The following is a 27,618-nucleotide window of genomic DNA, read 5'->3' on the forward strand; positions in this document are numbered from 1 at the left end:
TGCTCTGTCCGGTCCCCGTTGCCCCCCGCTTCCCCCGGCGAGGGGTCTCTGCTGTCCTCCCTCCTGCCAGCCCCCTCCTGGCCGGGCCCCTGCTGACCCCCTGCCCGCCCCCCTTCCCTCTCCAGACAACGACTGCGGGGACAACAGCGACGAGGCCGGCTGCAGCCACTCCTGCTCCAGCAACCAGTTCAAGTGCAACAGCGGGCGCTGCATCCCCGTGCACTGGACCTGCGACGGGGACAACGACTGCGGCGACTACAGCGACGAGACCCATGCCAACTGCACCAACCAGGGTGAGCCCAGCACGCGGGAGGGACCCCCAGCCACTGCCATGGCCCCCAGAGGCAAACCCTGCCCCGGGCAGCGCCGCCCTGCTTCTCTAGGCAGGGAATTCTGCAGCTTCTCTGGCTGCACTCAGCGCTCAGATGCCCCTCCTGTGCCTCTGGTGCCTCCAGCTGTTTTTCCTGCTGGCTGAGTGCCTGCTCCTCACCCTGTCCTGGAGCCCCCCAGCTCGGTGGGGTGCAGGCAGTGAGCAGTGCCCTCCCCACAGCCACGCGCCCGCCCGGGGGCTGCCACACGGACGAGTTCCAGTGCCGGCTGGACGGGCTGTGCATCCCCATGCGCTGGCGCTGTGACGGTGACACGGACTGCATGGACTCCAGCGACGAGAAGAACTGCGAGGGGGTCACCCACGTCTGCGACCCCAACGTCAAATTCGGCTGCAAGGACTCAGGTGAGAGCAGGGGGCAGGGGATCCCACCTGGGGGGGCTGGACTGTCCTCGGTGCCTGGATAATGGGGAAATACAAGCAGCCAACCTGTGAACCATGATCCTGATGGATTCTGTCATCCTCAGATCTGCTCTTCTCTGAGGAAGGGGCTGGGACACACTTTGGTGGGCTGGGGACAAGAGTAGTGGGACACTGGTTATGGGGCTGACCTCCTGACCCCCTAGGCCCTCCCTGATCTGTCCCATCTGGGCCAGCTCTGGTCCAGCTTTTGGTGTTTGAGCTACTCAAACACCCCCATGCTGCCCATGCCTGGAATAACATCTGGGAATGCCTGGAATAACGTCCCTTCTGGTTCTGCTCTGCCCCGTCAGCCCGGTGCATCAGCAAGGCCTGGGTCTGTGACGGGGACAGCGACTGCGAGGACAACTCTGACGAGGAGAACTGCGAGTCCCTGGTGTGCAAACCCCCCTCTCACACCTGTGCCAACAACACCTCCATCTGCCTGCCCCCTGAGAAGCTCTGCGACGGCTCCGATGACTGCGGCGACGGCTCCGACGAGGGCGAGCTCTGCGGTGAGCGCGGGGCCGGGCGCGGGGCTGCGGGGTGACCCGGGAGTGGGACGAGGAGGTGACAACCATGTCCTGTCCCCACAGACCAGTGTTCCCTCAACAACGGCGGCTGCAGCCACAACTGCACCGTGGCCCCTGGCGAGGGCATCGTGTGCTCCTGTCCCCTGGGCATGGAGCTGGGTGCTGACAACAAGACCTGCCAGATCCAGAGCTACTGTGCCAAGCACCTCAAGTGCAGCCAGAAGTGCGAGCAGGACAAGTACAATGTCAAGTGCTCCTGCTACGAGGGCTGGATGCTGGAGCCCGATGGCGAGAGCTGCCGCAGCCTGGGTGGGTTTTGAGGGGCAAGAGCTGCCGCAGCCTGGGTGTGTTTTGGGGAGCGAGAGCTGCCGCAGCCTGGGTGGGTTTTGGGGTCACCAGGGACTGGTCGCAGCCCCCCAGCTGCCTCGGGGAGTTTGTCCTCTCGTGGAGCTGGGGGTTGTGCTGATGGACGTGGCTGGGTGATGATGGTGAGATCTGTGCTGACAATAGCTGGGGCTGGGTGCACTGTCCCCTGCCTTGTCCCTGACCCTGCTCTGCTTCTCCCAGACCCTTTCAAGCCGTTCATCATCTTCTCCAACCGCCACGAGATCCGGCGCATCGACCTGCACCGAGGGGACTACAGCGTCCTGGTGCCCGGGCTGCGCAACACCATCGCCCTGGACTTCCACCTCAACCAAAGCTCCCTGTACTGGACCGACGTGGTGGAGGACAAAATCTACAGGGGAAAGCTGCTGGAGAACGGGGGTGCGGAGCCTTGGGCTGGGAGAGCTGGGGCTTGGAGGGAAAGCAGGGGTGCAGGTCTGGGGTCAGCGATTCTGTGGCACCCCACGGTGATGCAGCAGCTGAAGCCCACGGCCCTGACAGTGATCCTGATAAAGTTCTGCTCTCATTATGCAGCAGTTAATTAGCATTCCCAGCGCTTCCCTGCTGGTAATTGCAGCCCAGCAGCTGGGCACAGAGAGGACACCCTTGACATCAGTGCTGCTCCTGCAGGGGCCCAGTGGCAGGACTAGGGATGGGGGGCTGAGCCCTTTAGGGTCTGGACTGTGGATGGATGCTGAGCTCTTTGGAGCCTGGACTATGGACAGGGGGTGCTGAGCTCTTGGGGTCTGGGACTATGGACAGGAGGTGCTGAGCCCTTTGGGGCCTGGGACTATGGATGGGGGCTGAACTCTTTGGGGTCTGGACTATGGACAGGGGGTGCTGAGGCCTTTAAGGTCTGTACTATGGATGGGGCCTGAGCTCTTTGGGGTCTGGACTATGGATTGGGGGCTGAGCCCTTTGAGGCCTGGGACATGGATGGGGGCTGAATTCTTTGGGGTCTGGACTATGGATTTGGGATGCTGAGCTCCTTGGGGTCTGACCATGGATATGGGGTGCTGAGCCCTTCGAGGTTTGGACCATGGACAGGGGTGGTTCAGGCTCTGTTTGGGGAGGACACGTCCGCCCACAGCCAACCCCAGCTGAGCTGGTTGGAGCTGTTGGGGACACAGGGGTGGTGGTAGAGCTGAGTGGGCTGGGGAAGGGGACACCAGGCTGAGCCCTCAGCTTGTGCCCCACAGCTCTGACCAGCTTCGAGGTGGTGATACAGTACGGCCTGGCCACCCCCGAGGGGCTGGCCGTGGACTGGATCGCTGGCAACATCTACTGGGTGGAGAGCAACCTGGACCAGATCGAGGTGGCCAAGCTGGATGGCACCATGAGGACCACGCTGCTGGCCGGGGACATCGAGCACCCCCGCGCCATCGCCCTGGACCCTCGCTACGGGTGAGGCAGGAGGGGACAGCGCTCAGCGGGACACGCCAGCAGCTGTGGGGGGACGAGGCCACGGGCTCCTGTCCTTGCTCACAGTCCCTCCTGGCAGGATCCTGTTCTGGACGGACTGGGACGCCAGCCTGCCCCGCATCGAGGCCGCCTCCATGAGCGGCGAGGGCCGACGCACCATCCACAAGGAGACGGGCTCGGGGGGGTGGCCCAACGGGCTCACTGTGGACTACCTGGAGAAGAGGATCCTCTGGATCGATGCCAGGTAGGGCCAGGACACCTCTCTGTGTGTCCCTCCCAGTCTGGATCTTCCCCTGGTTCCAGTGTTGTGCTGGGCTGGGAGAGAGAAGCCTTCACGCTGTGGGGTCTGTTTGCGTCTCCAGCGTGGGCCAGGCCAGGCTCTGGGTGCTGTCCTCTGTGGATGCTGGTGTAAATCAGCAGGATTTCCATCACGGCTGATTAGACCCTGCTGGTTGTTGCTTTTGGGTTAAAGACCCTGTGGTGCCCCCTCCTCACCTCCCTCACCCTCATCTCCCCCTGGCACAGGTCGGATGCCATCTACTCAGCCCTGTATGATGGCACAGGGCACATCGAGGTGCTGAGGGGACACGAGTACCTGTCCCACCCCTTCGCTGTCACCCTCTACGGGGGGGAGGTGTACTGGACCGACTGGCGCACCAACACCTTGGCCAAGGCCAACAAGTGGACGGGGCACAACGTGACCGTGGTGCAGAGGACCAACACGCAGCCCTTTGACCTGCAGGTGTATCACCCCTCCCGGCAGCCCCTGGGTGAGGCTGAGGGAGCGCAGAAGAGGGGATGGGGTGGGGGGACAGCAGAGGGTGGCACTGGCACTTGGTCTGCGCTCGCACCCCCTTGGAGCAGCAGGTGGATGCTGCTCTCATCCCTGTGGCTGCCCCTTTGCCCCGTCAGGCGATGCTCGATGGGGCAGGCAGGGTCTGGGGGGGCTGCAGCTCTTGGGGTCTCCCGGGTGGGTGTCCCCCAGGCTGGGATGTCGCTGAGTCCTCTCCCCTTTGCAGCTCCTAATCCCTGCGAAGCCAACGGGGGCAAAGGGCCGTGTTCCCACCTCTGCCTCATCAACTACAACCGCACCTTGTCCTGTGCCTGCCCCCACCTCATGAAGCTGGACAAGGACAACACCACCTGCTATGGTAGGGGTCTGCCAGGGGAGCTGGGGGGGTGAGGGGGTGCTCTGGAGCCACGATCCCACCGCTGCCCTTTTTCTTCTCGCAGAGTTTAAGAAGTTCCTGCTGTACGCACGGCAGATGGAGATCCGGGGCGTGGACATCGACAACCCCTACTACAACTACATCATCTCCTTCACCGTGCCCGACATCGACAATGTCACCGTGGTGGACTACGATGCTTTGGAGCAGCGCATTTACTGGTCAGATGTCCGCACCCAGACCATCAAGAGAGCTTTCATCAACGGCACCGGCGTGGAGACCGTCGTCTCTGCAGGTTGGTGTGAGGGGAGCTCAGACCCCCGACCCTCCAGAGCCTTCAGCTCCCCGAGATCTGCCCTTCCTCTTCATCTGAGCATCATCCCAGCCCCGTCCTCACAGCTGACGAGCTCCCCTCTCCGTTCCCTTGCAGACCTGCCCAACGCTCACGGCCTCTCCGTGGATTGGGTTTCCAGAAACCTCTTCTGGACCAGCTACGACGCCAACAAGAAGCAGATCAACGTGGCCAGGCTGGACGGTTCCTTCAAGAACGCTGTGATCCAGGGGCTGGACAAGCCTCACTGCCTGGTGGTGCACCCGCTCCAGGGGTGAGTCTGGTGGGACGTGGGGCTGGTGGGACAGAGGCGTGTGTGCAGGCACAGGGGTGTGTTTGTGTGTGATGGGGGAGAGAACGGGGGCTGTCCCTGCGTGTCACAGGAGATGGGGGGTGAGCCGTGTGTCTGCACACTCGTGTGTGAAGGGGAGCGGGCTGTGCTAAGTGAGCACTCACCAGTGTGTGACAATCCAGGTGCTCAGGGCTTTGGCAGCCCCCAAGCCCTCTCCTGGGTGGGGACAAGGGGCTGTGGGGCTGCCCAGGCTGTGCCATGAGCAGGTGAGGGGCTCTGCAAGGCTGGGAGGGTGCAGGGGGCTGCTGGCAGCATGGCCCCTCGCCCATTGTCCTCTCACCTTGCAGGAAGCTGTACTGGACAGATGGGGACAACATCAGTGTGGCCAACATGGACGGCAGCAACCGCACACTCCTCTTCACCAACCAGAAGGGACCTGTTGGTACGAACCCCTCCATGGCCTCCAGGATCCCTCACCTCGTCTCGCTGTCCTGCAGAGCCTCAAGTCCCCACTCTGGCTCCTTGGGGGGATGGCAGCTGTCCTGTTCTGGGTCACCATGGCCTTACCTGCCTGCTCACTCCATCCCAATCCCATGCCATGCCATGCCATGCCATGCCATGCCATGCCATGCCATCCCCATCCCCATCCCATCCCACCCCATCCCATCCCATCCCACCTCCAGCTCTGTGACGATCCCTGCGTGCCACCAGCCTGGTGACATTCCCGTCCTTTCCAGGCCTGGCCATCGACTACCCGGAGAGCAAACTCTACTGGATCAGCTCTGGCAACGGCACCATCAACAGGTGTGACCTGGATGGCAGCAACCTGGAGGTGCTGGAGTCTGTGCGGAGCCAGCTGAGCAAGGCCACCGCCCTGGCCATCATGGGTGAGGGCTGCCGAGGGGGAGACACCTTTCCATGTCTCCTGGCCCTTCCCAAACTCTCCCGCCCACCTCAGCTGGGGTGGGGAGCGCTGCCCCATGCTCCTGCCTCCTCCCTACAGGGGACAAGCTGTGGTGGGCTGACCAGGCCTCCGAGAGGATGGGCACCTGCAACAAGAAGGACGGGACGGAGGTGACGGTGCTGCGCAACAGCACCACGCTGGTGATGCACATGAAGGTGTACGACGAGAGCATCCAGCAAGGTCAGGGCGGGGTCCCGTGGGGCTGGGCAGTGCTCAGTGGTGGCTCCATCCCTGACAGCTGGCCCAAGCTTTGCCCTTGCCCTCGTGCCAAGCCTGTGCTGGCTGGTGCAGGGCGCTCACACCTCGTACGGGTGCTGCCCTGGCTGTCCCAGCCTTGCTGGGTGCACCCTCGCCCCCCGTAGCCCCTCACCCTTTTTTTTTTTCTGCCACAGCTGGGACCAATCCCTGCAGCCAGAACAACGGGGACTGCTCGCAGCTGTGCCTCCCCACCTCGGAGACCTCCCGCTCCTGCATGTGCACCGCAGGCTACAGCCTCAAGAGTGGGCAGCAGTCCTGTGAAGGTGTGTGCTGGTCCCTGTCCCCTCCCTGAACCATCCCTCGGTGCAGCGAGGCCCTGTGGCCACCCCAGCCATGCCTGTGGCCACCCCAGCTGCTGACCCTGTGTGCCTCCTACCCACTGCTCTGTGTCCCACGTCACTGCAGGGGAACTCTGGGCACCAGAAGGACACTGGAGGGGCTTGGGGGGGTTGTGGGCTCAGGTGGCAGCGATAGCCTTGCCTGGGCTGTCCCTGATGAGCGTGGGGGCACTGCCTGGTCACCAAGGGTGTCACTGGTGGACTGGACCCTCCCGGAGAGGTGGGACCCTCGCTGTGGGCAGCAGGTTGGGCTCACTGGGAGCAGGGCCAGGTTCTGCTCTGCAGAACCCCTCGCTGCCATCCCCTCGGGCACTGCCAGGGCCTCTCAAAGGCTGTTTGTGTGCAAAGTGTTCCGGGTGGTTTTGGGGGGGTTTGGCAGAGCTCTGCACCATCTGGGTCAGGGCAGGGGCTGAATAACAAGTGCTGCCCTGACCCAGATGCGCTGCGGAGCCTTTGCCAACACGGGGTGGGGGTGGTGGGTGGTGGGAAGGGGCTTCACTCGTGCCCCCCTGGAGCAGGACTGGACCCTGGAATGGACTGGGACGGGGGTTGCAGCCCCCACGGAGTTCTTTGCTGTTCCTGCAGAGCCCTGCCAGGCTCATGATCCTCCCCTGTCACAGATTTCCAAGGTGCAGGGACAGCATGTGGGTTTTGGGGTGTGTCTGACTGTCCCTGCCCCTGCGTTGCAGGTGTTGGCTCCTTCCTGCTGTACTCGGTGCACGAGGGGATCCGGGGCATTCCCCTGGACCCCAATGACAAGTCGGATGCTCTTGTGCCGGTCTCGGGGACCTCCCTGGCTGTGGGAATCGACTTCCACGCAGGTGATGTGGGGCTGGGAACAGGACAGGGGGGCTGGGAACAGGACAGGGGATGGGGAGCATGAGGGGGCCATCACCATCACCCTTTTGGCAGTTCTTTGCCCTAGAATGCCCCCTCGGCAGCACCAAGTCAGGGAGGATTTCAGGGCTGTAAGTTGAAGATTTTTACCATTCTGGAGTGACCAGAGGTGATCACTGACTCGTCCCCTCCTGCCTCCTTGTCCCTCTCAGAGAATGACACGATTTACTGGGTGGACATGGGCCTGAGCACCATCAGTCGAGCCAAGCGGGACCAGACGTGGCGTGAGGACGTGGTGACCAACGGCATTGGCCGCGTGGAGGGCATCGCCGTGGACTGGATCGCAGGTGGGGTGTGGGGTGGGGCTCTGGAGCCGGGGGCAGCGGGGCAGTGGGGCTTGTGTGGGTGTTCACCCTCCCCTCTCGCAGGAAACATCTACTGGACGGACCAGGGCTTTGATGTCATCGAGGTGGCCAGGCTGAACGGGTCCTTCCGCTACGTGGTCATCTCGCAGGGGCTGGACAAGCCACGGGCCATCACGGTCCATCCAGAGAAGGGGTGAGACACCGCCCCAAAAGGGGCATCGCCTGTGGGGTGGGCACAGGGTGAGACCCCCACACCTCCCGGCAGAGCCGTGTGTGTGCACGGAGCAGGGAAGGACTCACAGATCTGCCACACCAAGGAGTCCAAACCCTGGATTTAATCCTCCTTTCACTGATGGGCTGAACTCCCTGGGAGCCCCTTGGGACCTGGTGGGTGTCAGCACCTCAGAAAATCCAGGTGGAGCCTCTTTAGACCGGCTTCAGCTTTGGATGGAGCCCCAGGGAGAGCAGAGTTTGGATCTGGGGAGGGATGGAGATGCAGATGTGATGCCGGGTCTGTGAGTGGGCAGGGTCTGGACTGAAGCCCCACTGTGGGCGGATGAATGGGGTGGTGCCTGTCCTTTATTCAAAGGGCCAATGCTGCTCCTGGTGATGAACCTGTGGTGACATCCTTGCTGTCCCCTCAGGTACCTGTTCTGGACAGAGTGGGGGCAGTACCCCCGCATCGAGCGCTCGCGCCTGGACGGCACCGAGAGGATGGTGCTGGTCAACGTCAGCATCAGCTGGCCCAACGGGATTTCCGTGGACTACGAGGTACACTCGGCATCTGGGAGGGATGGTACCAGTCGCCATGGTCCCCGTGGCCGTGTCCTACTGCTGGGGACATGGCTGCCCTCCTTGGGGCTCCAGGGTCTCAGGGTGGTCTGAACCCCAGGACATCCTGCCAGAGGGGCAGAGGGTAGTGCTGCCCCCACGCCAACTGGGGTGTTGTCTCATCCCTGCAGGATGGGAAGCTGTACTGGTGTGATGCCCGGACAGACAAAATCGAACGGATTGACCTGGAGACGGGCGAGAACCGCGAGGTTGTTCTGTCCAGCAACAACATGGACATGTTCTCCGTGTCGGTCTTTGAGGAATACATTTACTGGAGCGATAGGTGCGGCGCCAAGGGGGCTGGGGGCTGTGTGGAGGGTGGGGGGAGCTGATGGGTGCAGTGGCAAGGTGGGGAGGGGTCCTGTGCTGGTCACTTGGTGCCTCCATCCTCCTTCAGGACTCACGCCAACGGCTCCATCAAAAGAGGAAACAAGGACAACGCCACCGAGTCAGTGTCCCTGCGGACTGGGATCGGCGTGCAGCTCAAGGACATCAAAGTCTTCAACCGGGCCCGGCAGAAGGGTAGGTCTGAGCACGGGGGCAGCTCCTCATGTGGGATGGAATCACTGCGTCCCCATCGGAGCCGTGCTGTGCCGTGCTTTGAACCCGTCCCTTCCTTCGGGAGCGCCAGGTGCTGAAAGAGGCCGGGTGGCTGCATCCTGCCCCATCCCTCACCGAATCCCCCCTGTCCCTCCATGTCAGGCACCAACATCTGTGCCCAGAACAACGGGGGCTGCCAGCAGCTGTGCCTGTTCCGCGGCGGCGGGCAGAGGACGTGCGCCTGCGCCCACGGGATGCTGTCGGAGGACGGCGTGAGCTGCCGGGACTACGACGGGTACCTGCTCTACTCGGAGCGCACCATCCTCAAGAGCATCCACCTCTCGGACGAGAACAACCTCAACGCGCCCATCAAGCCCTTCGAGGACGCGGAGCACATGAAGAACGTCATCGCCCTGGCCTTCGATTACCGCTACGGCTCCAAGGGCAGCAACCGCATCTTCTACAGCGACATCCACTTCGGCAACATCCAGCAGATCAACGACGACGGCACGGGGCGCAAGACCATCGTGGAGAGTGAGTGGCACGGGATTGTCCCTTCTGTGCCTAACCTCAGACCTGTGTCCCTCTCCCCCACCTCCTCCTGCACTCCCTCTGTTCTTGCCCAAGGGGTTTTTGGAGGTGTTTGGAGGGGCAGTAAGTACAGGCTGAGCTGTGAGAGGTTTCTGAAGAACCTCTGGAAGTGGACACAGGCATTGGGAGCAGCCTGCAGAGCTCATTCTGGCACGGAGAGCATGTCACGAGGCTTGGACTCTAGAAACAGGCACTGCAGCCTGTTGAGATCAGCTCTGTGCTCACACTCACCTCCTGAGGCAGCGCCCTAAGCCCTGACCCTTGGAGTGCCCAGCCCCAGCCTCACCTCCAGGCCTCACCTTGCACTTGGTTGGGTTTATTGGGACCTGCAGCAGCTTCAAAGAACCCCAGTTGTTGCCCCAGGAGCTCCCTGAGCCAGGGCCTTGGACGTGCTGCTAATGAGGGAATTCACAGTGGTGCTCATGGTGCTTTATCCCTGAGAGGGGAGAGCATGGCCCAGCTCTCACAGCCGCCTCATTAAACCCTTTTCCAAGTGTTAATTAGGAGGGGAGGATGGGTGCACCGTTCAAGTTCCCAGCTGGGAAGGGCTCCCTGGTCCCCACCAGGCTTTGCCTTGTCACTTTGTGCCCCAGGGGCTCAGCTCTCCCCTGGCAGAGGGAAACTCTGCCCTTCCCAGTGCTGCTGCTGTGCACCCAGAGCAAGGTCTGGCTGGTGTGGAGTTTGAGAGCCAAATTCAAGTCCTTGGTGCATTGTAGGTGTGCATCCCTCAGCCTTCCTGCAAGGGAGGGTCATTCCAACAGAGCTCTACCCATGAGACTCGGCGCTCTCAGGGGTCTCTGCTCCCCACTGAGTTCCCACCCGGCAGCCAAAGCCTCCAAGGGATTTTTGGGCTCTAATTCAAAACAAAAACTTCAACATCCCAGTGTCAGGGTCAGCGCTGGCCATGCGGGGTGACCCACAGCCTTGCTGGGGTCCGGGCTGGGTGTGACCTTTGCTGTCCCCACAGATGTGGGCTCGGTGGAGGGGCTGGCGTACCACCGCGGCTGGGACACGCTGTACTGGACCAGCTACACCACCTCCACCATCACCCGGCACACGGTGGACCAGAGCCGGGTCGGGGCCTTTGAGAGGGAGACCGTGATCACCATGTCAGGGGACGACCACCCCCGAGCCTTCGTGCTGGACGAGTGCCAGAAGTGAGTGGCCACTGACGGTCCAGCCAGCCCCACCAGGGATCCACGTGGTCCCAGTGGACATTGTGGGTAGGAAGCTCTGGATCCCAGCACAGAGAAGATTGGACCCCCAGGGAGGAAAGACCCTGTAGCCCCCTCCCCACAAAGCAGCTCCAGACCCCCTGTCCCATCCCCATCCACAATTCCCAGCTGGCTGCAGCAGCCTCATTCACCCTCTTCCCACTCATTTTACGTGGGAATGATGTCCCGTGCAATTCCCAGTCTCTGGAAGCCCCCCAGCTGTGGAGGGATGGGCTGAGCCAGCCTGGATGTGGCTGAGCTGAGGCTCCAAAGCCGCTGTGTGTCCCTCCCCTCCCAGCTTGATGTTCTGGACCAACTGGAACGAGCAGCACCCCAGCATCATGCGGGCCACCCTCTCCGGTGCCAACGTCCTCATCATCATCGACCAGGACATACGGACGCCCAACGGGTTGGCCATCGACCACAAGGCTGAGAAGATTTACTTCTCTGATGCCACCCTGGACAAGATCGAGCGCTGCGAATACGATGGCTCCCATCGCCATGTGAGTCTGAGGCCAGTGAGATGGGGAGGAAAACTGGGGCTGGAGTGTGGTCAGAGGGAAGCAGAGCTGTTCCCGGGGCTGGAGAGGTCAGGCATCCTACTGGGGTGGGTTCCTCCTGCTCCCAGTTGGGCTGTGTCCCTGAGAAGTGAGGACATAGCTTCAAGCTGGACATGAGAAGGAATTTCTTTATGGAAAGGGTTGTTAAACATTGGAAGAGGCTGCGCAGGTTTGTGGTGGAGTCACCATCCCTGGAGGTGTCCAGGGAACTGCTGGACGTGGCACTGAGTGCTCTGGAGGGGGTTGGTCACAGGTTGGACTTGATCATGGAGATCTTTTCCAACCTCAAGGATTCTGTGAAGTGTCCAAGGACAGGTCGGATGGAGCAGCCCTGGGAGGTGTACCTGCCCACGGAGTTTTAGATCCTCTCCAACCCAACCCCTCCCATGATTCTGTGCCCGGCAGGTGATCCTGAAGTCGGAGCCCGTGCACCCTTTTGGCCTGGCCGTGTACGGTGATTACATCTTCTGGACGGATTGGGTGCGCCGGGCCGTGCAGCGCGCCAACAAATACGTGGGCACGGACATGAAGCTGCTGCGCGTGGACATCCCCCAGCAGCCCATGGGCATCATCGCCGTGGCCAACGACACCGACAGCTGTGAGGACCCTCTGGTGTCACCGTGGTGTCCCTGCCCTCTGCCCCTCACCCTGGCAGCAGGCCTGGGGAAGGAACCCATCCCGATGCTCTTCCTGGCTCTTCAGGAATCCATCCCATGGTCCATCATGGTCCTTTGGGAGTCATCCCACTGTCCTTCCTGGCTCTTCAGGAACCCATCCCACTGTCCTTCATGGTCCTTTGGGAACCCATCCCACTGTCCATCGTGGTCCTTTGGGAACCTGTCCCAGTGTCCTTCATGGTCCTTTGGGAGCCCATCCCACTGTCCTTCATGGTCCTTTGGGAACCCATCCCACCATCCTTTCGTGGCTCTTTGAGAAGCTATCTCTCTGTCCATTCTGGCCCTTTGGGAATCCATCCCCCCATCCTTCCCAGCCCTTTGGGAATCATCCCATTGTCCTTCCCAGCTTACTGTTGCCTCCTCGTGACCTTCATGCCAGAGTTGTCCATCCCCAAAACCAATGCAGGCTGAAGACAGAGAGGATTTTCCCTGTCCCTGCTCTTCCCAGGGCATTTCCTTGTAAAATCTGGGGAAACCAGGTGCCTCCAGCCCCCTACACCCTCCATAGCCCCATGGGAAGAGATCCCTGGGGAGGGATCCCTACTTTTTGCCCCAGCAGAGAGGACGAGGAGGAAGGGCTGCTGGGTCCATCCCTGGTGTGACCGCTGTCCCTCTGTCCTAGGCGAGCTGTCCCTGTGCCAGGTGAACAACGGCGGCTGCCAGGACCTGTGCCTGCTCACCCCCAAGGGCCACGTCAACTGCTCCTGCCGCGGGGAGCGGGTCCTGCAGGAGGATTTCACCTGCAAAGGTCAGGGGGGTGGAGGAGCTGAGGGAAGGAAGGGGTGAGGCCGATCTCGGCCTGGCAGAGCTGACGTTGCCGTGCTCTGCCCAGCTGTGAATTCCACCTGCAACGTGCACGAGGAGTTCGAGTGCGGGAACGGCGAATGCATCGACTTCAGCCGCACCTGCGACGGCGTCGTGCACTGCAAGGACAAGTCGGATGAGAAGCAGTCCTACTGCAGTAAGGTTCCTCCTCTTGCTGCCTTGCTCACCCACACACACAGCCCTGCACCCCCAGACACCCTGCCTGAGCTGCCAGCTCAGAGAATCACAGAACAGTTTGGGTTGGAAGGGAACAAAATCAGGGGCTTCCCCTTCGAGGCAACCAAACACATGAGCAGGTGCCTCCACACAGCCTTGCAAGGTCTGTCCCTCGTTAATTAGTCTTAGAAACCTCTTCCAGTTTGCCATTAAATCTCAAAGAGGATGGAGGCAAAAACTAAAAGGATGGAAGGCAGGATTCACAGCACTCCAGTAAATCAATCCTTTTTCCTATGTTCAAGGTCATGGAATCATGGAATGGTTTGGGTTGGGAGGGACCTTAAAGCTCATCTCACTTCACCCTGGGACATCTTCCACTAGCCCAGGCACATCCAACTTGCTCCAAGCCACATCCAGCCCGGCCTTGGACATTGCCAGGGTTACTCAGCAAAGGGCACAAGGACTCCAGGGTGTCCTTCCATCCCTCATGTGCACGCAGTCCCTCCTGCCCTCCCAGAGCTTCACCCAGCCAGGCTTTAAGGTCTCCAGAGCTTTCCCAGTGTTGGGGACGTGCTGGAGAGCAGCAGGAACCCCAGAGCTGAGCCAGCGGGGTCTACAGCACCCTCACACACCAGCCCTCACCCCTCTGCACGAGGGAGTGGCTTCCTGCTCCCGCTCTGTGGTTTCTTCCCCTGCTGGAAGGTCCCCAAGGATCTGAGACCCTCAGGGGTGCTTGCCCTCCTTCTACTCACCTTCTCCTCTTCCTCTTCCTCCTCTTCCTCCCTGGCAGGCAGCCGCAAGTGCAAGAAGGGCTACCTGCACTGCATGAACGGGCGCTGCGTCGCCAGTCGCTACTGGTGCGACGGGGTGGACAACTGCGGGGACAACTCGGACGAGGTGCCTTGCAACAGTGAGTGTCTGCCTGGCACCCGGCCAGCCCCTGCCAGGGCTCCGTCAGCTGCCTGGGACAGGGACAGCGGCTGCAGGAGGGAGTTACCGTCAGCTTGACAGGAGCAGAGCAGAGCCAGGGCTTAACGGAGAGTCAAGGTCAAGCTTGTGCTGTTTGTAAAGCTGACAGAGCGACAGCTGAGAGGAAAAACTCCCGGGCATGGGCACGCGGCACCCGGCGAGAGTGGTTTGACAGCCAGGAGGGGCACAGGGTGTCGTGTCACTGCTCCTTGTGGCTCCCAGGCATCCCCTTAGGGGGCTGCAGGATGGGTCTGCTCGGTTCCAAACTGACAGGAGCAGTTGGGAGCTTCTCAGAATCCTGCCCGGGTCTGGTTGTGCCAGGGAGAGGGGCTCAGGCTGCCAGGCAGGTTGTGAGCCAGGAGGTGCCAGGTCTCATCCAGAAGCATCTGAGCATCCCAGAGCTGCATGGACGGGGTGGGGGGTGTGTGTGGGGTGTGGGTGCCTTTCCACAGCACCAGTGGGTGCCCTGGGGTGAGTGTGAATGTGGGGTTGCCCCCACCCTGCCTCATTGACTGTGGGGGCTTCTTGCCCCTGGCAGAAACCAGCTGTGCTGCGACCGAGTTCCGCTGCCGGGACGGGACCTGCATCGGGAATTCCAGCCGCTGCAACCAGTTCATCGACTGCGAGGATGCATCTGATGAAATGAACTGCAGTGAGTGCCCAGAGCTGCTCCCCCAGCCCCTCCTCAGCTCTGCAGATGCTCTCGGTGCTGGCGGCAGGGACCTGGGGCTTTGGGATTTGGGCTGAGGAGGGAGGGAGGAGGGTCCTGCTCCTGTCCTGGCGTGAGGCAGCCACAGCCCACCCCTGCAGCCCCCCTGTGCCGTGCTGAGCACCCCAGCAGCTGCTGGATCCCTGCAGCTCTGGCCATGTGTGGGGCTCACCTGGGGGTGTGTGGCGTGTGGTGGGCTCCGGCAGCAGGGCAGGGGTCGGTGCCACGTGGTGGAGCCAGACCAGGGGGCTTCTGCCGTGGTTCCTGCTGCGTCACCGGGGCTTCTGCTGTGATTCCTCTCAGCTGCCACCGACTGCAGCAGCTACTTCAGGCTGGGGGTGAAAGGCACCACGTTCCAGAAGTGTGAGCACACGTCCCTGTGCTACGCGCCCAGCTGGGTGTGTGACGGCGCCAACGACTGCGGCGATTACTCGGACGAGCGCAACTGCCCCGGTGAGAGCAGGAGAGCAGAGGGGGCTCTGGGGGCAGGAATGACCCTTTGGGGTCTGCTTGGGTTGTAGAGGCTTTGTCTGCCCACTGGGACTTGTCCCCTGCTCGTGTGGCTCCCACACAGATGGTGCCACAGGGATTTGGGATGTGGCACCTCAGGGGGATTTTGGGGAGGAAACCTTCAGTTCTGGGCTGGGAGGAGGCAGGACGTGGCCATGCCATCATCCTCACTTGATGTTTCCATCACAAAGTAGGTGGGAGGAAGCCCAAATGTCCATCCAACTACTTTGCCTGCCCGAGCGGGAGGTGCATCCCCATGACCTGGACCTGTGACAAGGAGGACGACTGCGAGAATGGCGAAGATGAGATGCAGTGCAGTGAGCGGCAGGGTGGGGACAATCAGGATTTGGGCTTGGGCACGGGGTGGTGCTGGAGGGTGGGCAGGACCCTCTTCTCTCCCTGACATCCATTTTCCAAGGACGGACCCGAGATTTTTCCCCCTCTGTGGTTTTACTCCACTCTTGGGCTTTTAAATGTGACCAGTGTAAATGTTCTCATGTGCTGATTTGCTCGGCACATGCACAAGTGTCCGTGGCCCTTTTAAATGGGACCAGTTGTGGCTCCCTTCAGTTGTGTTTTTAGTTCTAACCTTCTGTAACAAACCCCAAACAGTGCTCAGGAGCTGGGGATCTTCCTCAGGTCCAGCAAAAGCTGTGGGACCACAAGTGGTACCCCCAACACCCCCCTGGGCTCCTGGAGCCCGGCTGGCCCAGCCTGGCCATGTTCTGCTGGTGTTTCCTGCCTTTTATCACCTTGCTTTGACCCCCATCTCCTCCTCTTCTCCTCTCCCAGACAAGTTCTGCTACCCCGTGCAGTTCGAGTGCAACAACCACCGCTGCATCTCCAAGCTCTGGGTGTGCGACGGGGCCGATGACTGCGGGGACGGCTCCGACGAGGACAGTCGCTGCCGTGAGTCTCCTCCAGCCCTTCTCCCCCTCTCAGTCCCTGCCTGCTCCATCCCCGCGTTCCTGCATCCATGTTCCTGCCTCTTCCCAACCCTTCTCCCACCCGAGCTCTGCATCCTGGGGCTCCCCAGAGCTTCCAGCAGTGGGGTGTCCGGACTCCATCCTGCTCCTCCCTTCCCCAGGGCTGACCACCTGCAGCTCAGGATCCTTCCAGTGCCCGGGCACGTACGTGTGCGTGCCGGAGCGCTGGCTCTGTGACGGGGACAAGGACTGTGCTGACGGGGCCGATGAGACCCTCGCTGCTGGCTGCTGTGAGTGCCCGAGGCAGGGGCTGGGGGGCTGGGGGGGCCGGGGGGCTGGGGATGTGGGGTTCTGGGGATGTGGGGGGCTCAGGAGGTAGGAGGCTGGGGAGGCCGGGGGCTGGGGGGCCAGGGGTTGGGGATGTGAGATTCTGGGGATGTGGGATTCTGGGGATGTGGGGAGCTGGGGATGTGGGGGGCTGGGGATGTGGAGTTCTGGGGATGTGGGGGGCTCGGGAGGCCGGGGCCTGGCGGTGCTGACGGTGCTGCTGCCCTGTTGCAGTGTACAACAACACCTGTGAGGAGCGGGAGTTCATGTGTGGGAACCGGCAGTGCATCCCCAAGCACTTCGTCTGCGACCACGACGACGACTGCGGCGACGGCTCCGACGAGTCTCCGGAATGTGGTGGGTGTCTGTGGGACCCTGGGGACCAACCCGGCTGGGACCTGCCAGGCTTTGGGACCCTGGGAGGGTCTTCGTCATCGTGGAGGGGTTTGGTGTGAGTGTGGTGAGAGGGAAGCCAGAGAGGGAGCAGAAGGGGATTGTTAGTGGAGAGCAGCCCCCCAGCCCTGACACAGAGATCTAAACCCACAGAGATCCAAACCCACAGAGATCCAAACGCACAGAAAGATCCAAATGCACAGAAAGATCCAAACCCACAGAGATCCAAACCCACAGAAAGATTCAAACTCACAGAAAGATCCAAACCCACAGAGATCCAAACCCCCAGAGATCCAAACCCACATGGTGTGAGTGCAGGGCAGCCCTGTCCCTGTCCCAGTCCCTGTCCCTGTCCCTGTCCCTGTCCCTGTCCCTGCCCCTGTCCCTGCCAGCAGCTCGGGAAGGTTTGGCTCCGTGGTGCCTCTCTGTCTCTCTGAGCGGCTCCACGGGGCCGGTGGAAGCTTCTGGAAGGTGGGATGCTGGCTGAGCCCCTCACCCTCCCTCAGAGTACCCCACCTGTGGCCCCCACGAGTTCCGCTGTCAGAACGGCCGCTGCCTCAGCAACCGGCAGTGGGAGTGCGACGGGGAGTTCGACTGCCACGACCACTCGGACGAGGCGCCCAAGAACCCGCGCTGCAGCAGCCCAGGTACCTGCTGGGGTCACACCGGGGTCCGGGGGGGACCCCAGCTGTGAGAACCCCAGCCTTGCTCTGGGGTCCCATGTGGTGGTGAAATTCCTCCTCCAACCCGTGATTCTAAAGAAAAACTGCACAGGCTCTTGTTGTTTGGTCTCAAGGCAGTTTATTGCGAGTTATCGAAAAGATTTTCTCCTTGAGCTGCTGTGGTTTGCTCAGCAGCTCAGACAGAGACACACACACACCCTGACATCCTCTCTGTCTGCTGTCTTCTTCTTCTCTCCCCCCACCCAGGGCTGCTGCTAGCTTTTATATGATATATTACGTATTACATGTTTATAGTTTTCCCCCAATACCTACTACCTATATTACAAAGTGCTTTTCTACTCTAAACCAATCTGTGAGTGCCAACATCCCCAAGAACATGGAGGCAAGGAAGAAGAAGGAGGAAGAACAGGATCAACCCACTTTCCTCCATCTTAGAACTTCTGACCCCCATGTACAAAGTAAAACCCCCCTGTACAGGTGTTAAAACCCCCCTGTACAATACTAAAAAAATTTCCCCTCTGTTTTGTAACTACTTTTACTATCCTATCTAACCTTTTGTGACTGCTTGTTCCACCTCCAAAGTTGGTAACTCATTCCATGGCTCAAACTCAAAATCACAGCTGTTTCCAGCTGCCTGCCAGGGTCTAAAATGCTTCTGAGCAAGGCCTAGAACCTCTAGAAATGTCTGAGAGACATTCTGAGTTCGAACACCCAGCCACCCCCCGGTGACCACTGCCACCTCCTCTCTGCAGAAAACAAGTGCAACGACTCCTTCTTCCTCTGCAAGAACGGGAATTGCATCTCCGAGGCGCTGCTCTGCGACAACAACAACGACTGCGCCGACGGCTCTGACGAGCTCAACTGCTTCATCAACGAGTGCCTCAACAAGAAGCTGAGTGGCTGCTCCCAGGAGTGTGAGGACCTCAAGATCGGGTACAAGGTAGGGGTCCACGGGGTGGGGGGCTGGCTGCAGAGGTCATAGAATTACAGGAAGGGACCTAAAATCATTGCTGAAGTCCAACTCCAGCTCCTGCATGGGAGATCTCAGCAGTCTCACCCTGTGCCTGAGAGTTGTCCAAATGCTCCTGGAGCTCTGGTAGCCTTGGGGCTGTGCCAGCCAGCAGTGCCTGACCACCCTCTGGGGGAAGAACCTTTTCCTGATATCCAGCCTGAACCTCCCCCTGGCACAGCTCCTGCTGTTCCCTCTCCTTCCTCCTCCGCAGACGTGAGGGCTGTGTCTGTCCTGTGCCAGCTGGGCCAGGGACGTGACACGGGCGCTTCAGGCACTGTCTGCGCATCTCAGCTGTCCTTGCTGAGTCTGCGTGTCCCCTGGTGGCACTTGTCACCTCCTAGCACCTGCCACCTCCCAGCGAGGGCCTCGGAGGTGTCTGACAGCTCGGGGTTGCTCCTGCAGTGCAGATGCCGTCCCGGCTTCCGGCTGAAGGACGACGGGAAGACGTGCATCGACATCGACGAGTGCTCCACCACCTACCCCTGCAGCCAGAAATGCATCAACACCCTGGGCAGCTTCAAGTGCCTCTGCACCGAGGGCTACAAGCTCAGACCCGACAACCCCACCAGCTGCAAGGCTGTCACGGGTGAGAGCCACCACGTTCCTGCTGACCGTGGAGTTGGAGGGTGAAGTGGCTGCCTCCAGCTCCTGAGGGAGTGGGGCTGGGAGGGTAGCAGGTCTGCAAGGCTGTGCCCACGTCCCAGCGGTGCTGCCCTGCCACTTTTCCCTCTTTCCCCCTGCAGATGAAGAGCCTTTCCTCATCTTCGCCAACCGCTACTATCTGCGGAAGCTCAACCTGGACGGCTCCAACTACACTCTGCTCAAGCAGGTGCGGGGTGAGCTGGGAGCAGGAGGCACAGCAGCCCCGTGTGGCTGGGATTTGGGGATGGGGCAGGCCCTGAAGGACACAGCAGCTGCCAGCTGAGGAGTTTGGGCTCTCGGGGAATGGTAGATCCATCTAAATGTCAGGAGGTCACTGTGAGCGAGGAGCAGACAGGGAGGGTGTGTGGGGTCTGTAAAACCCCCCAGAGGCCGTGCCAGCCACTGAGGCTGCTGCAACCCTTCTCCCTCCCTGCTCTCCAGGGGCTGAACAACGCCGTGGCTCTGGATTTCGACTACCGGGAGCAGATGATCTACTGGACAGATGTCACCACGCAGGGCAGCATGATCCGCCGCATGCACATCAACGGCAGCAACGTCCAGGTGAGGGCCTGGGCACCCCTGGGGCACCCCTGGGGCACCCCTGGGCTGGGCAGCCAGGCCTCACCCACCTCCTGTCCCGCTGTGGGGTCATCACTGGGCTTTGGGAGTCAGCTCCCGTTGCTGTGGGGTGTTTTGCAGCCCCACCTCAAGCAGGGGCGGGCTCCACACCGCCCTGAAATGTGGGACAAGGAAGTTTGGGGGAAGAGTCACGGAGTTCTGGAATTATTTGGGTCAGAAGGGATCTTAAAGTTCATCCAGTTTCACTCCCCTGCCATGGGCAGGGACATCTTGCACTATCCCAGGTTGCTCCAAGCCCCATCCAACCTGGCCTTGGACACTTCCAGGGATCCAGGTCAGCCACAGCTTCTCTGGGCAACCTGTGCCAGGGCCTCCCCACCCTCACAGGGTGGAATTTTCTTCCCAAAATCCCATCTCAACCTAAGAGGGGAGTGAGGAAGAAGATTTGAGCTGGGGAGGGGGATGCTGTCGCCCCTGAGACATCAGGGCTTGGTTGTCTCTGCTCAGCCCTGTCACCTCTTCCTCCTCCTGGCAGGTCCTTCACCGCACGGGGCTCAGCAACCCCGACGGGCTGGCTGTGGACTGGGTGGGAGGAAACCTCTACTGGTGTGACAAGGGCCGGGACACCATCGAGGTGTCGAAGCTCAACGGCGCGTACCGCACCGTGCTGGTCAACTCGGGCCTGCGCGAGCCCCGCGCGCTCGTGGTGGATGTGCAGAATGGGTGAGAGCCTGGGGGACGTGGGCCTGCTGCTCTGCTCTGCTCTGGGAGCTGTGGTCACCTTGCTGTAGTTCCAGAGGTTGGGAGATAGGATGAAGCCTTTCCTCTTGGCCTCTGCGACGCCGGGATGCTTTTCCCTACCCTGTGCCCGTGCGCCTCCATTTATCACAGAGTCACGGGGTGGTTTGGGGTGGAAGGGATCTTAAAGACCATCTTGTTCCACCCCACTGCTGTGGGCAGTCACCTTCCACCATCCCAGGTTGCTCTGAGCCCCATCCAACCTTGGACACTTCCAGGGATGGGGCAGGCATGACTTCTCTGGGCATCCTGCGCCAGGGCCTCACCACCCTCATGGGGAGAAATTTCTGTGGTTTCCAGCTCAGCATCTCCCTGCTCTTGCGTTTCACCCCCAGCTACCTCTACTGGACGGACTGGGGGGACCACTCTCTCATCGGGAAGATCGGCATGGATGGCACCAACCGCAGCGTCATCGTGGACACCAAAATCACCTGGCCCAACGGCCTCACCTTGGACTACATCAACAGCAGGATCTACTGGGCCGATGCCCGCGAGGACTACATCGAGTTTGCCAGCCTGGACGGCTCCAACCGGCACACGGGTGAGGGCGCCGGGGATCCCGGCGTGCCCGCTGGGGCTCGGGGCTGCTGGGGACAGTCCCCAGCCCTGGCCACTCCTCTGGGGCCAGGCTGCTTCCTCATGGGAGGGGAACAACGCGTGGCCCTTCGCTGAGCGCCTGCTCCGCTCGCAGTGCTGAGCCAGGACATCCCACACATCTTCGCGCTCACCCTCTTCGAGGATTTCATCTACTGGACTGACTGGGAGACCAAGTCCATCAACCGGGCCCACAAGACAACGGGAGCCAACAAGACGCTGCTGATCAGCACCTTGCACCGGCCCATGGACATCCACATCTACCACCCCTACCGCCAGCCTGACGGTGAGCAGTGTGGGGAGAGGATTTGTAGAGAATTCCCAAAGCCCGACAGAAGGCTCACACGGCGTGCATCTGTATGCAAACCTCGAGATAAGAAATGCTGACTTAGAAATGCCGTGGAATAGGATGGACGTTGTTGAGAGAGAAATGGAACTAGAAACAAGTTTCATAGAGTGGCCTTGCAAATAAGACTGGATGCTTTAGAGAAATAGAAGTACAAATGCATTTCTCACAGAGCACGGCTTGGGGGTGCTGGGGAACCACCCCAGGAAAGGGACATGGGGGGACACCAGGTCTGTCCAGGGGAGCAGGAGCAGGGTGACAAGGGTCTTGCTGCTCCCATGCCACCCAGAGGGTGGCATGGGAGCAGCAAGACCCTTGTCACCCTGCCCCAGCTTGGTCTGACTTGCTGTTGTTCCCTGCTCTCCCCAGTTCCCAACCATCCCTGCAAGACCAACAACGGTGGCTGCAGCAACCTCTGCCTGCTCTCGCCGGGCGGGGGGCACAAGTGTGCCTGTCCCACCAACTTCTACCTGGGCAGCGATGGCAAAACCTGCGTGTCCAACTGCACTGCCAGCCAGGTGAGCCCCTGCCTGCCTGTCCCTGCCTGTCCCTGCCTGTCCCTGCCTGCCTGGATATTCCCCATGCCTGTGTCCCTCCTGCCATGATTTCTCCAGGGGTGATGGGATCTCATACAGTCTTCTGTGGGTGCAGGCAGCACCTCCCTCCTGTGGCACTTCATGTCTGGGGGTGTCCAGGCGAGCCAGAGACCCTCCAGCTCTGGAATGTTCTGCCCTTCTCCTCGAAGCCCAGGGCCTGGGTGGGGTTAAGGCTTTGCTCTGGGTCAGGATTTGGGAATACCTGGGGGGGGACAGCACAGAATCGGTGCCCTTGCGTGAGCTCACTGGGATGAAATCTTTTGGGGTCCCCCCTCCCCATCCCGAACCACTCCATGAGCTCCTCCGTCCATCAGTTTGTCTGCAAGAACGACAAGTGCATCCCTTTCTGGTGGAAATGCGACACCGAGGACGACTGTGGGGACCGGTCGGACGAGCCGGAGGATTGCCGTGAGTGCCGGGGGGTGACACAGCCCCCCCGTGTCCCAGCACCCCATGGCTCTTGGGACAGCCCCGTGGAGGGGAGGGTCAGCCCAATCACAGGGTTCAGGGAGCAGTGGGACACATCAGCCCCTGTGTCGGGGTTGTCCCATGGAGCAGGGCCCAAGCCCAGAGTTGCATGCCGGGTCCCTGCAGGGTACCCCAGAGGGGTGGAGCAGGGGTTTGAGGTTGAGGTGTGCCCTGAAAATGTTCCTCAGAGCAAACCTGTGGCTCTGTGTTACCCCACAGCTGAGTTCAAGTGCAGGCCAGGGCAGTTCCAGTGCTCCACAGGGATCTGCACCAACCCGGCCTTCATCTGCGACGGCGACAACGACTGCCAGGACAACTCGGACGAGGCCAACTGTGGTAGGTTCCCCGTGTCCCCTTGTGACCTCCAGGCCTCCACGGCGTGGAGCTGCAGCCTGCCAGCCCCTGACTGTGCCACCTCTTCCCCAGACATCCATGTCTGCCTGCCCAGCCAGTTCAAGTGCACCAACACCAACCGCTGCATCCCCGGCATCTTCCGCTGCAACGGGCAGGACAACTGCGGGGACGGCGAGGACGAGAAGGACTGTCGTGAGTGGGGGGGCTCAGGGTGTCAGATGGGAGCAAGTGTGGGTCAGACTGAGGGGCTCAGGTCTGTATCTCGGGCTGTTTGGCTCCCTGGGTTGCCCCAGGGCTTTCTCCATACCCCTGGTTTCTGCAGACCCTCTGTCCCCATCACCCCTACAGACGCTGCTGTTTCCTAGTGGGAATGAAATCCTTAAGTCCCTTGAAGTGGGTTTGGGCTGAGCCTCTCGCCCAGCTGAGAGATCTGGTGGCCTCTGCCCTGTGCCCCCATAGCTTGGAGTCTTCTGGGGCCATTTTATGGCTCTGCTCCATCTCCTCCACTGAGCACAGCAGCTCCAGTGATTCCTGGAGCATCCACGCACCTCTCAACCCCACAGCTGCTTTTTGGGGAAAGGGGTGGCTGCTCCCTGCCTGCCCTCCTGCCCTTCCTGACACCCCTTCTCCCTCCTGCAGCGGAGGTGACCTGTGCCCCCAACCAGTTCCAGTGTGCCATCACCAAGCGCTGCATCCCCCGTGTCTGGGTCTGTGACCGTGACAACGACTGCGTGGACGGCTCCGATGAACCTGCTAACTGCAGTAAGGGACCTGGCTGGGGAGGGGGTTCTGCTCACCTCTAAAATACCCACACGGGGCACCTCTGTGTGCTGGTGGGCTGGCAGGTCCCTGCTCAGTCCCTGCTTGGTCCCTACTTGGTCCCTGCTCTGTCTCTGCTCAGTCCTCCTTGGTCCCTACTTGGTCTTTGCTCAGTCCCTGCTCAGTTCCTGCTCAACTCTGGAGATGCTCCTGCTCTCGGTGCTGGCAGCAGGGACCTGGGGCTTTGGGACCTCAGTCCCTGCTCAGTCCCTGCTCAGTCCCTGCTCAGTTCTACCTCAGTCCCTGCTCAGTCCCTGCTCAGTTTACTCCAATCCCTGCTCAGTTTTACCCCAATCCCTGCTCAGTTTTACCCCAATCCCTCCTCAGTCCCTGCTCAGTTTTACTCCAATCCCTCCTCAGTTCCTGCCCAGTTTACCCCAATCCCTGCTCAGTCCCTGCCCAGTTTACTCCAGTCCCTGCTCAGTCCCTGCTCAGTTTTACCCCAATCCCTGCTCAGTCCCTGTGGGCAGGGGATGATGGTGTTGGTGTCTCTGTCTGGAGCTGTCCTGCTGGGATCCTCCTCCCCCTGACCTCTCCCTGGAGAGCTGCTTGGGAGGCAGGGGGATCTCCCCCAGCTCCAGGCTGTTGATCAGCCCTGCAGAGAGCAGCACACTCCTGACCAGTGCTGATCCCTGCCCTGTGTCACTTTGTCCCCTCCAGCACAAATGACCTGTGGCGTGGACGAGTTCCGGTGCAAGGACTCGGGCCGGTGCATCCCGGCACGCTGGAAGTGTGACGGGGAGGACGATTGTGGGGATGGATCCGATGAGCCCAAGGAGGAATGCGGTGAGCAGGGGCCCCCAGGGGCCCTGGGGACAAGCCACTGTCATCCTGTGTCCCTGTTCCCTGAGGGAAAGGCTGGCCTGGTACTGTCTGTCTCCTCTGGGGTGCCCCAAAAGTTCCAGCCGCTCCTTTTCGGAGTGGCGTGGGCAGGGCTGGGTTGGAGGGAGGGCAGGGCAGTGCTGACCTCTGTCCTTGTCCCGTTCCTCCCCTCATTTGGGGCAGTGCTGATCTCTTCCCTGTCCCATATCTCCCATTGTGCAGGGCAGTGCTGACTCCTGTCGCTGTCCCCATTCTGTCCCCTTGTGTGGGGTGGTGCTGACAGGCATCCCTGTCAGTCCCTTGCCTCGTTTGGGGCAGTTCTGGTCCCTCCCCTCCCCTCCCCTCCCCTCCCCTCCCCTCCCCTCCCCTCCCCTCCCCTCCCCGGCAGTGCTGACCATGTCCCTCTCCCTGTCCCCCTTTGGGCGCTGCTGACCCTGTCCCTGTCCCTGTCCCTGTCCCTGTCCCTGTCCCTGTCCCTGTCCCATCCCTGTCCTTGTCCCTCTTTGGGGCGCTGCTGACGCTGTCCCTGTCCCTGTTTCTGTCCCTGACCCTGTCCCTGTCCCATCCCTGTCCCTGTCCCTGTCCCTGTCCCTGTCCCTGCCCCTGTCCCATCCCTGTCCCTGTCCCTGTCCCTGTCCCTGTCCCTGTCCCTGTCCCTGTCCCATCCCTGTCCCTGTTTCTGTCCCTGTCCCTGTCCCCCTCTGGGGCACTGCTGACCCTGTCCCTGTCCCTGTCCCTGTCCCTGTCCCTGTCCCTGTCCCATCCCTGCCCTTGTCCCTGTCCCATCCCTGTCCCTGACCCTGACCCTGTCCCTGTCCCATCCCTGTCCCCATCCCTGTCCCATCCCTGTCCCTGTCCCCGTCCCATCCCTGTCCCCATCCCTGTCCCATCCCTGTCCCTGTCCCTGTCCCATCCCTGTCCCATCCCTGTCCCTGTCCCTGTCCCATCCCTGTCCCCATCCCTGTCCCATCCCTGTCCCATCCCTGTCCCTGTCCCTGTCCCTGTCCCTGTCCCTGTCCCATCCCGTCCCTGACCCTGTCCCTGTCCCCGTCCCTCCCAGACGAGCGCACCTGCGAGCCGTACCAGTTCCGCTGCAAGAACAACCGCTGTGTGCCGGGCCGCTGGCAGTGCGACTACGACAACGACTGCGGGGACAACTCGGACGAGGAGAGCTGCAGTACGTGCCACCCCCTGGCCCCTGCCGTCCCCGGGCTGGAGCAGTGGAGAGGGGAGAAGTTTGGGCCTCCCCAGCCCCTCTTTTGCTGCCAGGGAGTGCCAGGGACTGGGAGAGCCACCGTGTCCCCTGACTCCGGGGGTCTGGAGAGCCTGGCCCTGCAGAGGGGGGGGCTGTGCCAAGGAGACACCCCAAGGGTGACGAGTGACACTAAAGGGGTGACCCCAACACACTCCCCACAGGCCCAGCAGAGTCACCCAAGGGCACCTTGTCCTGCTCTGCCACCAAGCATCACCCCTTGTGTCACCCCCAGCCTGCCAGTGGCACCTGGGATGGCGGTGGGGACACACAGAGCTGTCAGGAGGGACCCGAGTCACAACCTCCACCTTGGGCCAGTGCGTGGGGAGGCAACTGAGCCCCAGAGCTGGGGCAGAGAGTCCAGTGCTGCCCCTTGGTGAGCTCGTGTGCCAGCACCTGCCCCGCTGAGCAGCCAAGGAACACGAGTGTCCTCATGGGCAAGACCATTCCAGGGCTCCAGTGTGGCTCTGTCCCTCCAGAGGGGTTCAGGCTGCCCGTGGGATGGCACCAGGGTCTGCTGCCAGACCCTCTCCCACCCCACAGCACCCAGAGGGTTCCAGGCTGCCCGTGGGATGGCACCAGGGTCTGCTGCCAGACCCTCTCCCACCCCGCAGTGCCCACTGGGTCCCTCTATCTTCCTGCAGCTCTTTAGGGTGCAGCTTTTGTTTGTTTTTTTTCTGTTGATTTCCCGTCGTGTTTTTGAGTTTGTGCCATTTCACTTCATCTTACGTTTTTCTCCATTTTCACACTGTCGTTATGGGGCTCTCAGAGGTAGGTTCCTGCCAAAATCTTTTAATTCCATGTACAGTCTCTCTAAGCCCAATGAAGACAATGATTTCTAGGTGAGGGCAGAGGGGTCGGGACTGGACAATCCTGGTGGATTTACTGAGCATCAGCACCAGCATCTCCCTCCACGGAGCCACAGCCAGGGAGGGTCCGACCCTGCTGCTCTGCAGGGCCCGTGCATGGCTTGGATTTGGCTCCAAAACCCGTCCCCACCATGACTCTCCTGCTCCCCCTGGACACCCCCTGCTCCCCTCTTCCCCCACAGTCCTGTGCCGTGACCTGGGGGTCCCTGTGCCCCAATACCCTGGGGCCGTGGGAAGGGGAGGGGTCCCAGGAGCCATCCCAGCTGGGTGGCTGTGCCACGTGCCATCCTCCTGGATTTGGCACCGGCTGTGCCAGTGAGCTGTGAGCTGTCCCCTGAGAGGGAGAACAGCCACGAGGCTCTGCCAGGGCACCGCTGCACTTCCTCCTGCCTGGGGGGCAGCCAGGCAGTGCGGCCACAGTGCCCCCCAAAAGCCCCGCAGGGAGCCCTGGAGTGGGGTGGGAAGGGGCTGGGAGGTGGCACCAGCCGTGCCCCTGTGGCAGCTGCCACGGCTCTGCCCGTACCCCCTGTCCCCAGTGCCACCGGCCGCGTGTCCGTGTCCCCCTGTGCCCCCCGGCTGCTGGCCAGGGACACCCCCTGCCCTCCCAGGCTGTCCCCAGCTCAGGGCACACGCCGTGTTCTCTGTCCCCAGCGCCCCGGCCGTGCTCCGAGAGCGAGTTCTCGTGTGCCAACGGCCGCTGCATCGCGGGCAGGTGGAAGTGTGACGGGGACCACGACTGCGCCGACGGCTCCGACGAGGTACGAGCAGGATGGGGACACATCCCCCCCGCCTCTGCTGCTGGCCCTGGGGCTCAGACCTGGCTGTGGCAACAGGACAGGTGTTGGGAAGGATGGATAAATAGAATTATTCACAATAGTA

The 27,618-nt window shown here is 61.4% G+C and overlaps 1 protein-coding gene across 8 annotated transcripts in view; it reads left to right on the forward strand.

Annotated features, from left to right (window-relative positions):
* Positions 1-27,618, forward strand: part of LRP1 (LDL receptor related protein 1) — an 86,731-nt gene that overhangs the window by 50,200 nt on the left and 8,913 nt on the right. For 3 of the 8 annotated variants that reach the window (XM_077788649.1, XM_077788642.1, XM_077788646.1), the window contains 50 exons: positions 126-293; positions 551-733; positions 1,102-1,302; positions 1,384-1,629; positions 1,888-2,085; positions 2,904-3,108; positions 3,206-3,370; positions 3,652-3,896; positions 4,146-4,277; positions 4,360-4,587; positions 4,723-4,897; positions 5,263-5,357; positions 5,653-5,802; positions 5,919-6,059; positions 6,272-6,400; positions 7,165-7,296; positions 7,525-7,659; positions 7,741-7,870; positions 8,322-8,448; positions 8,640-8,791; positions 8,906-9,030; positions 9,211-9,582; positions 10,607-10,796; positions 11,152-11,356; positions 11,819-12,011; positions 12,713-12,838; positions 12,923-13,051; positions 13,862-13,981; positions 14,579-14,692; positions 15,053-15,202; positions 15,451-15,588; positions 16,052-16,168; positions 16,347-16,475; positions 16,747-16,869; positions 17,412-17,552; positions 18,341-18,528; positions 19,003-19,186; positions 19,344-19,429; positions 19,684-19,803; positions 20,357-20,544; positions 20,955-21,160; positions 21,311-21,499; positions 21,929-22,077; positions 22,470-22,563; positions 22,843-22,959; positions 23,050-23,169; positions 23,617-23,739; positions 24,457-24,582; positions 25,679-25,795; positions 27,391-27,497. In XM_077788649.1, the coding sequence (XP_077644775.1) occupies positions 126-293; positions 551-733; positions 1,102-1,302; positions 1,384-1,629; positions 1,888-2,085; positions 2,904-3,108; positions 3,206-3,370; positions 3,652-3,896; positions 4,146-4,277; positions 4,360-4,587; positions 4,723-4,897; positions 5,263-5,357; positions 5,653-5,802; positions 5,919-6,059; positions 6,272-6,400; positions 7,165-7,296; positions 7,525-7,659; positions 7,741-7,870; positions 8,322-8,448; positions 8,640-8,791; positions 8,906-9,030; positions 9,211-9,582; positions 10,607-10,796; positions 11,152-11,356; positions 11,819-12,011; positions 12,713-12,838; positions 12,923-13,051; positions 13,862-13,981; positions 14,579-14,692; positions 15,053-15,202; positions 15,451-15,588; positions 16,052-16,168; positions 16,347-16,475; positions 16,747-16,869; positions 17,412-17,552; positions 18,341-18,528; positions 19,003-19,186; positions 19,344-19,429; positions 19,684-19,803; positions 20,357-20,544; positions 20,955-21,160; positions 21,311-21,499; positions 21,929-22,077; positions 22,470-22,563; positions 22,843-22,959; positions 23,050-23,169; positions 23,617-23,739; positions 24,457-24,582; positions 25,679-25,795; positions 27,391-27,497 (7,823 nt within the window). The remainder of the gene's footprint in view (positions 1-125; positions 294-550; positions 734-1,101; positions 1,303-1,383; positions 1,630-1,887; positions 2,086-2,903; positions 3,109-3,205; positions 3,371-3,651; positions 3,897-4,145; positions 4,278-4,359; positions 4,588-4,722; positions 4,898-5,262; positions 5,358-5,652; positions 5,803-5,918; positions 6,060-6,271; positions 6,401-7,164; positions 7,297-7,524; positions 7,660-7,740; positions 7,871-8,321; positions 8,449-8,639; positions 8,792-8,905; positions 9,031-9,210; positions 9,583-10,606; positions 10,797-11,151; positions 11,357-11,818; positions 12,012-12,712; positions 12,839-12,922; positions 13,052-13,861; positions 13,982-14,578; positions 14,693-15,052; positions 15,203-15,450; positions 15,589-16,051; positions 16,169-16,346; positions 16,476-16,746; positions 16,870-17,411; positions 17,553-18,340; positions 18,529-19,002; positions 19,187-19,343; positions 19,430-19,683; positions 19,804-20,356; positions 20,545-20,954; positions 21,161-21,310; positions 21,500-21,928; positions 22,078-22,469; positions 22,564-22,842; positions 22,960-23,049; positions 23,170-23,616; positions 23,740-24,456; positions 24,583-25,678; positions 25,796-27,390; positions 27,498-27,618) is intronic. The other 5 variants (XM_077788643.1, XM_077788647.1, XM_077788645.1 and 2 more) reach the window with 3 other exon arrangements.

This window comes from Lonchura striata, chromosome 27, assembly GCF_046129695.1.
Source record: "Lonchura striata isolate bLonStr1 chromosome 27, bLonStr1.mat, whole genome shotgun sequence".
Taxonomy (NCBI): Eukaryota; Metazoa; Chordata; class Aves; order Passeriformes; family Estrildidae; genus Lonchura; species Lonchura striata.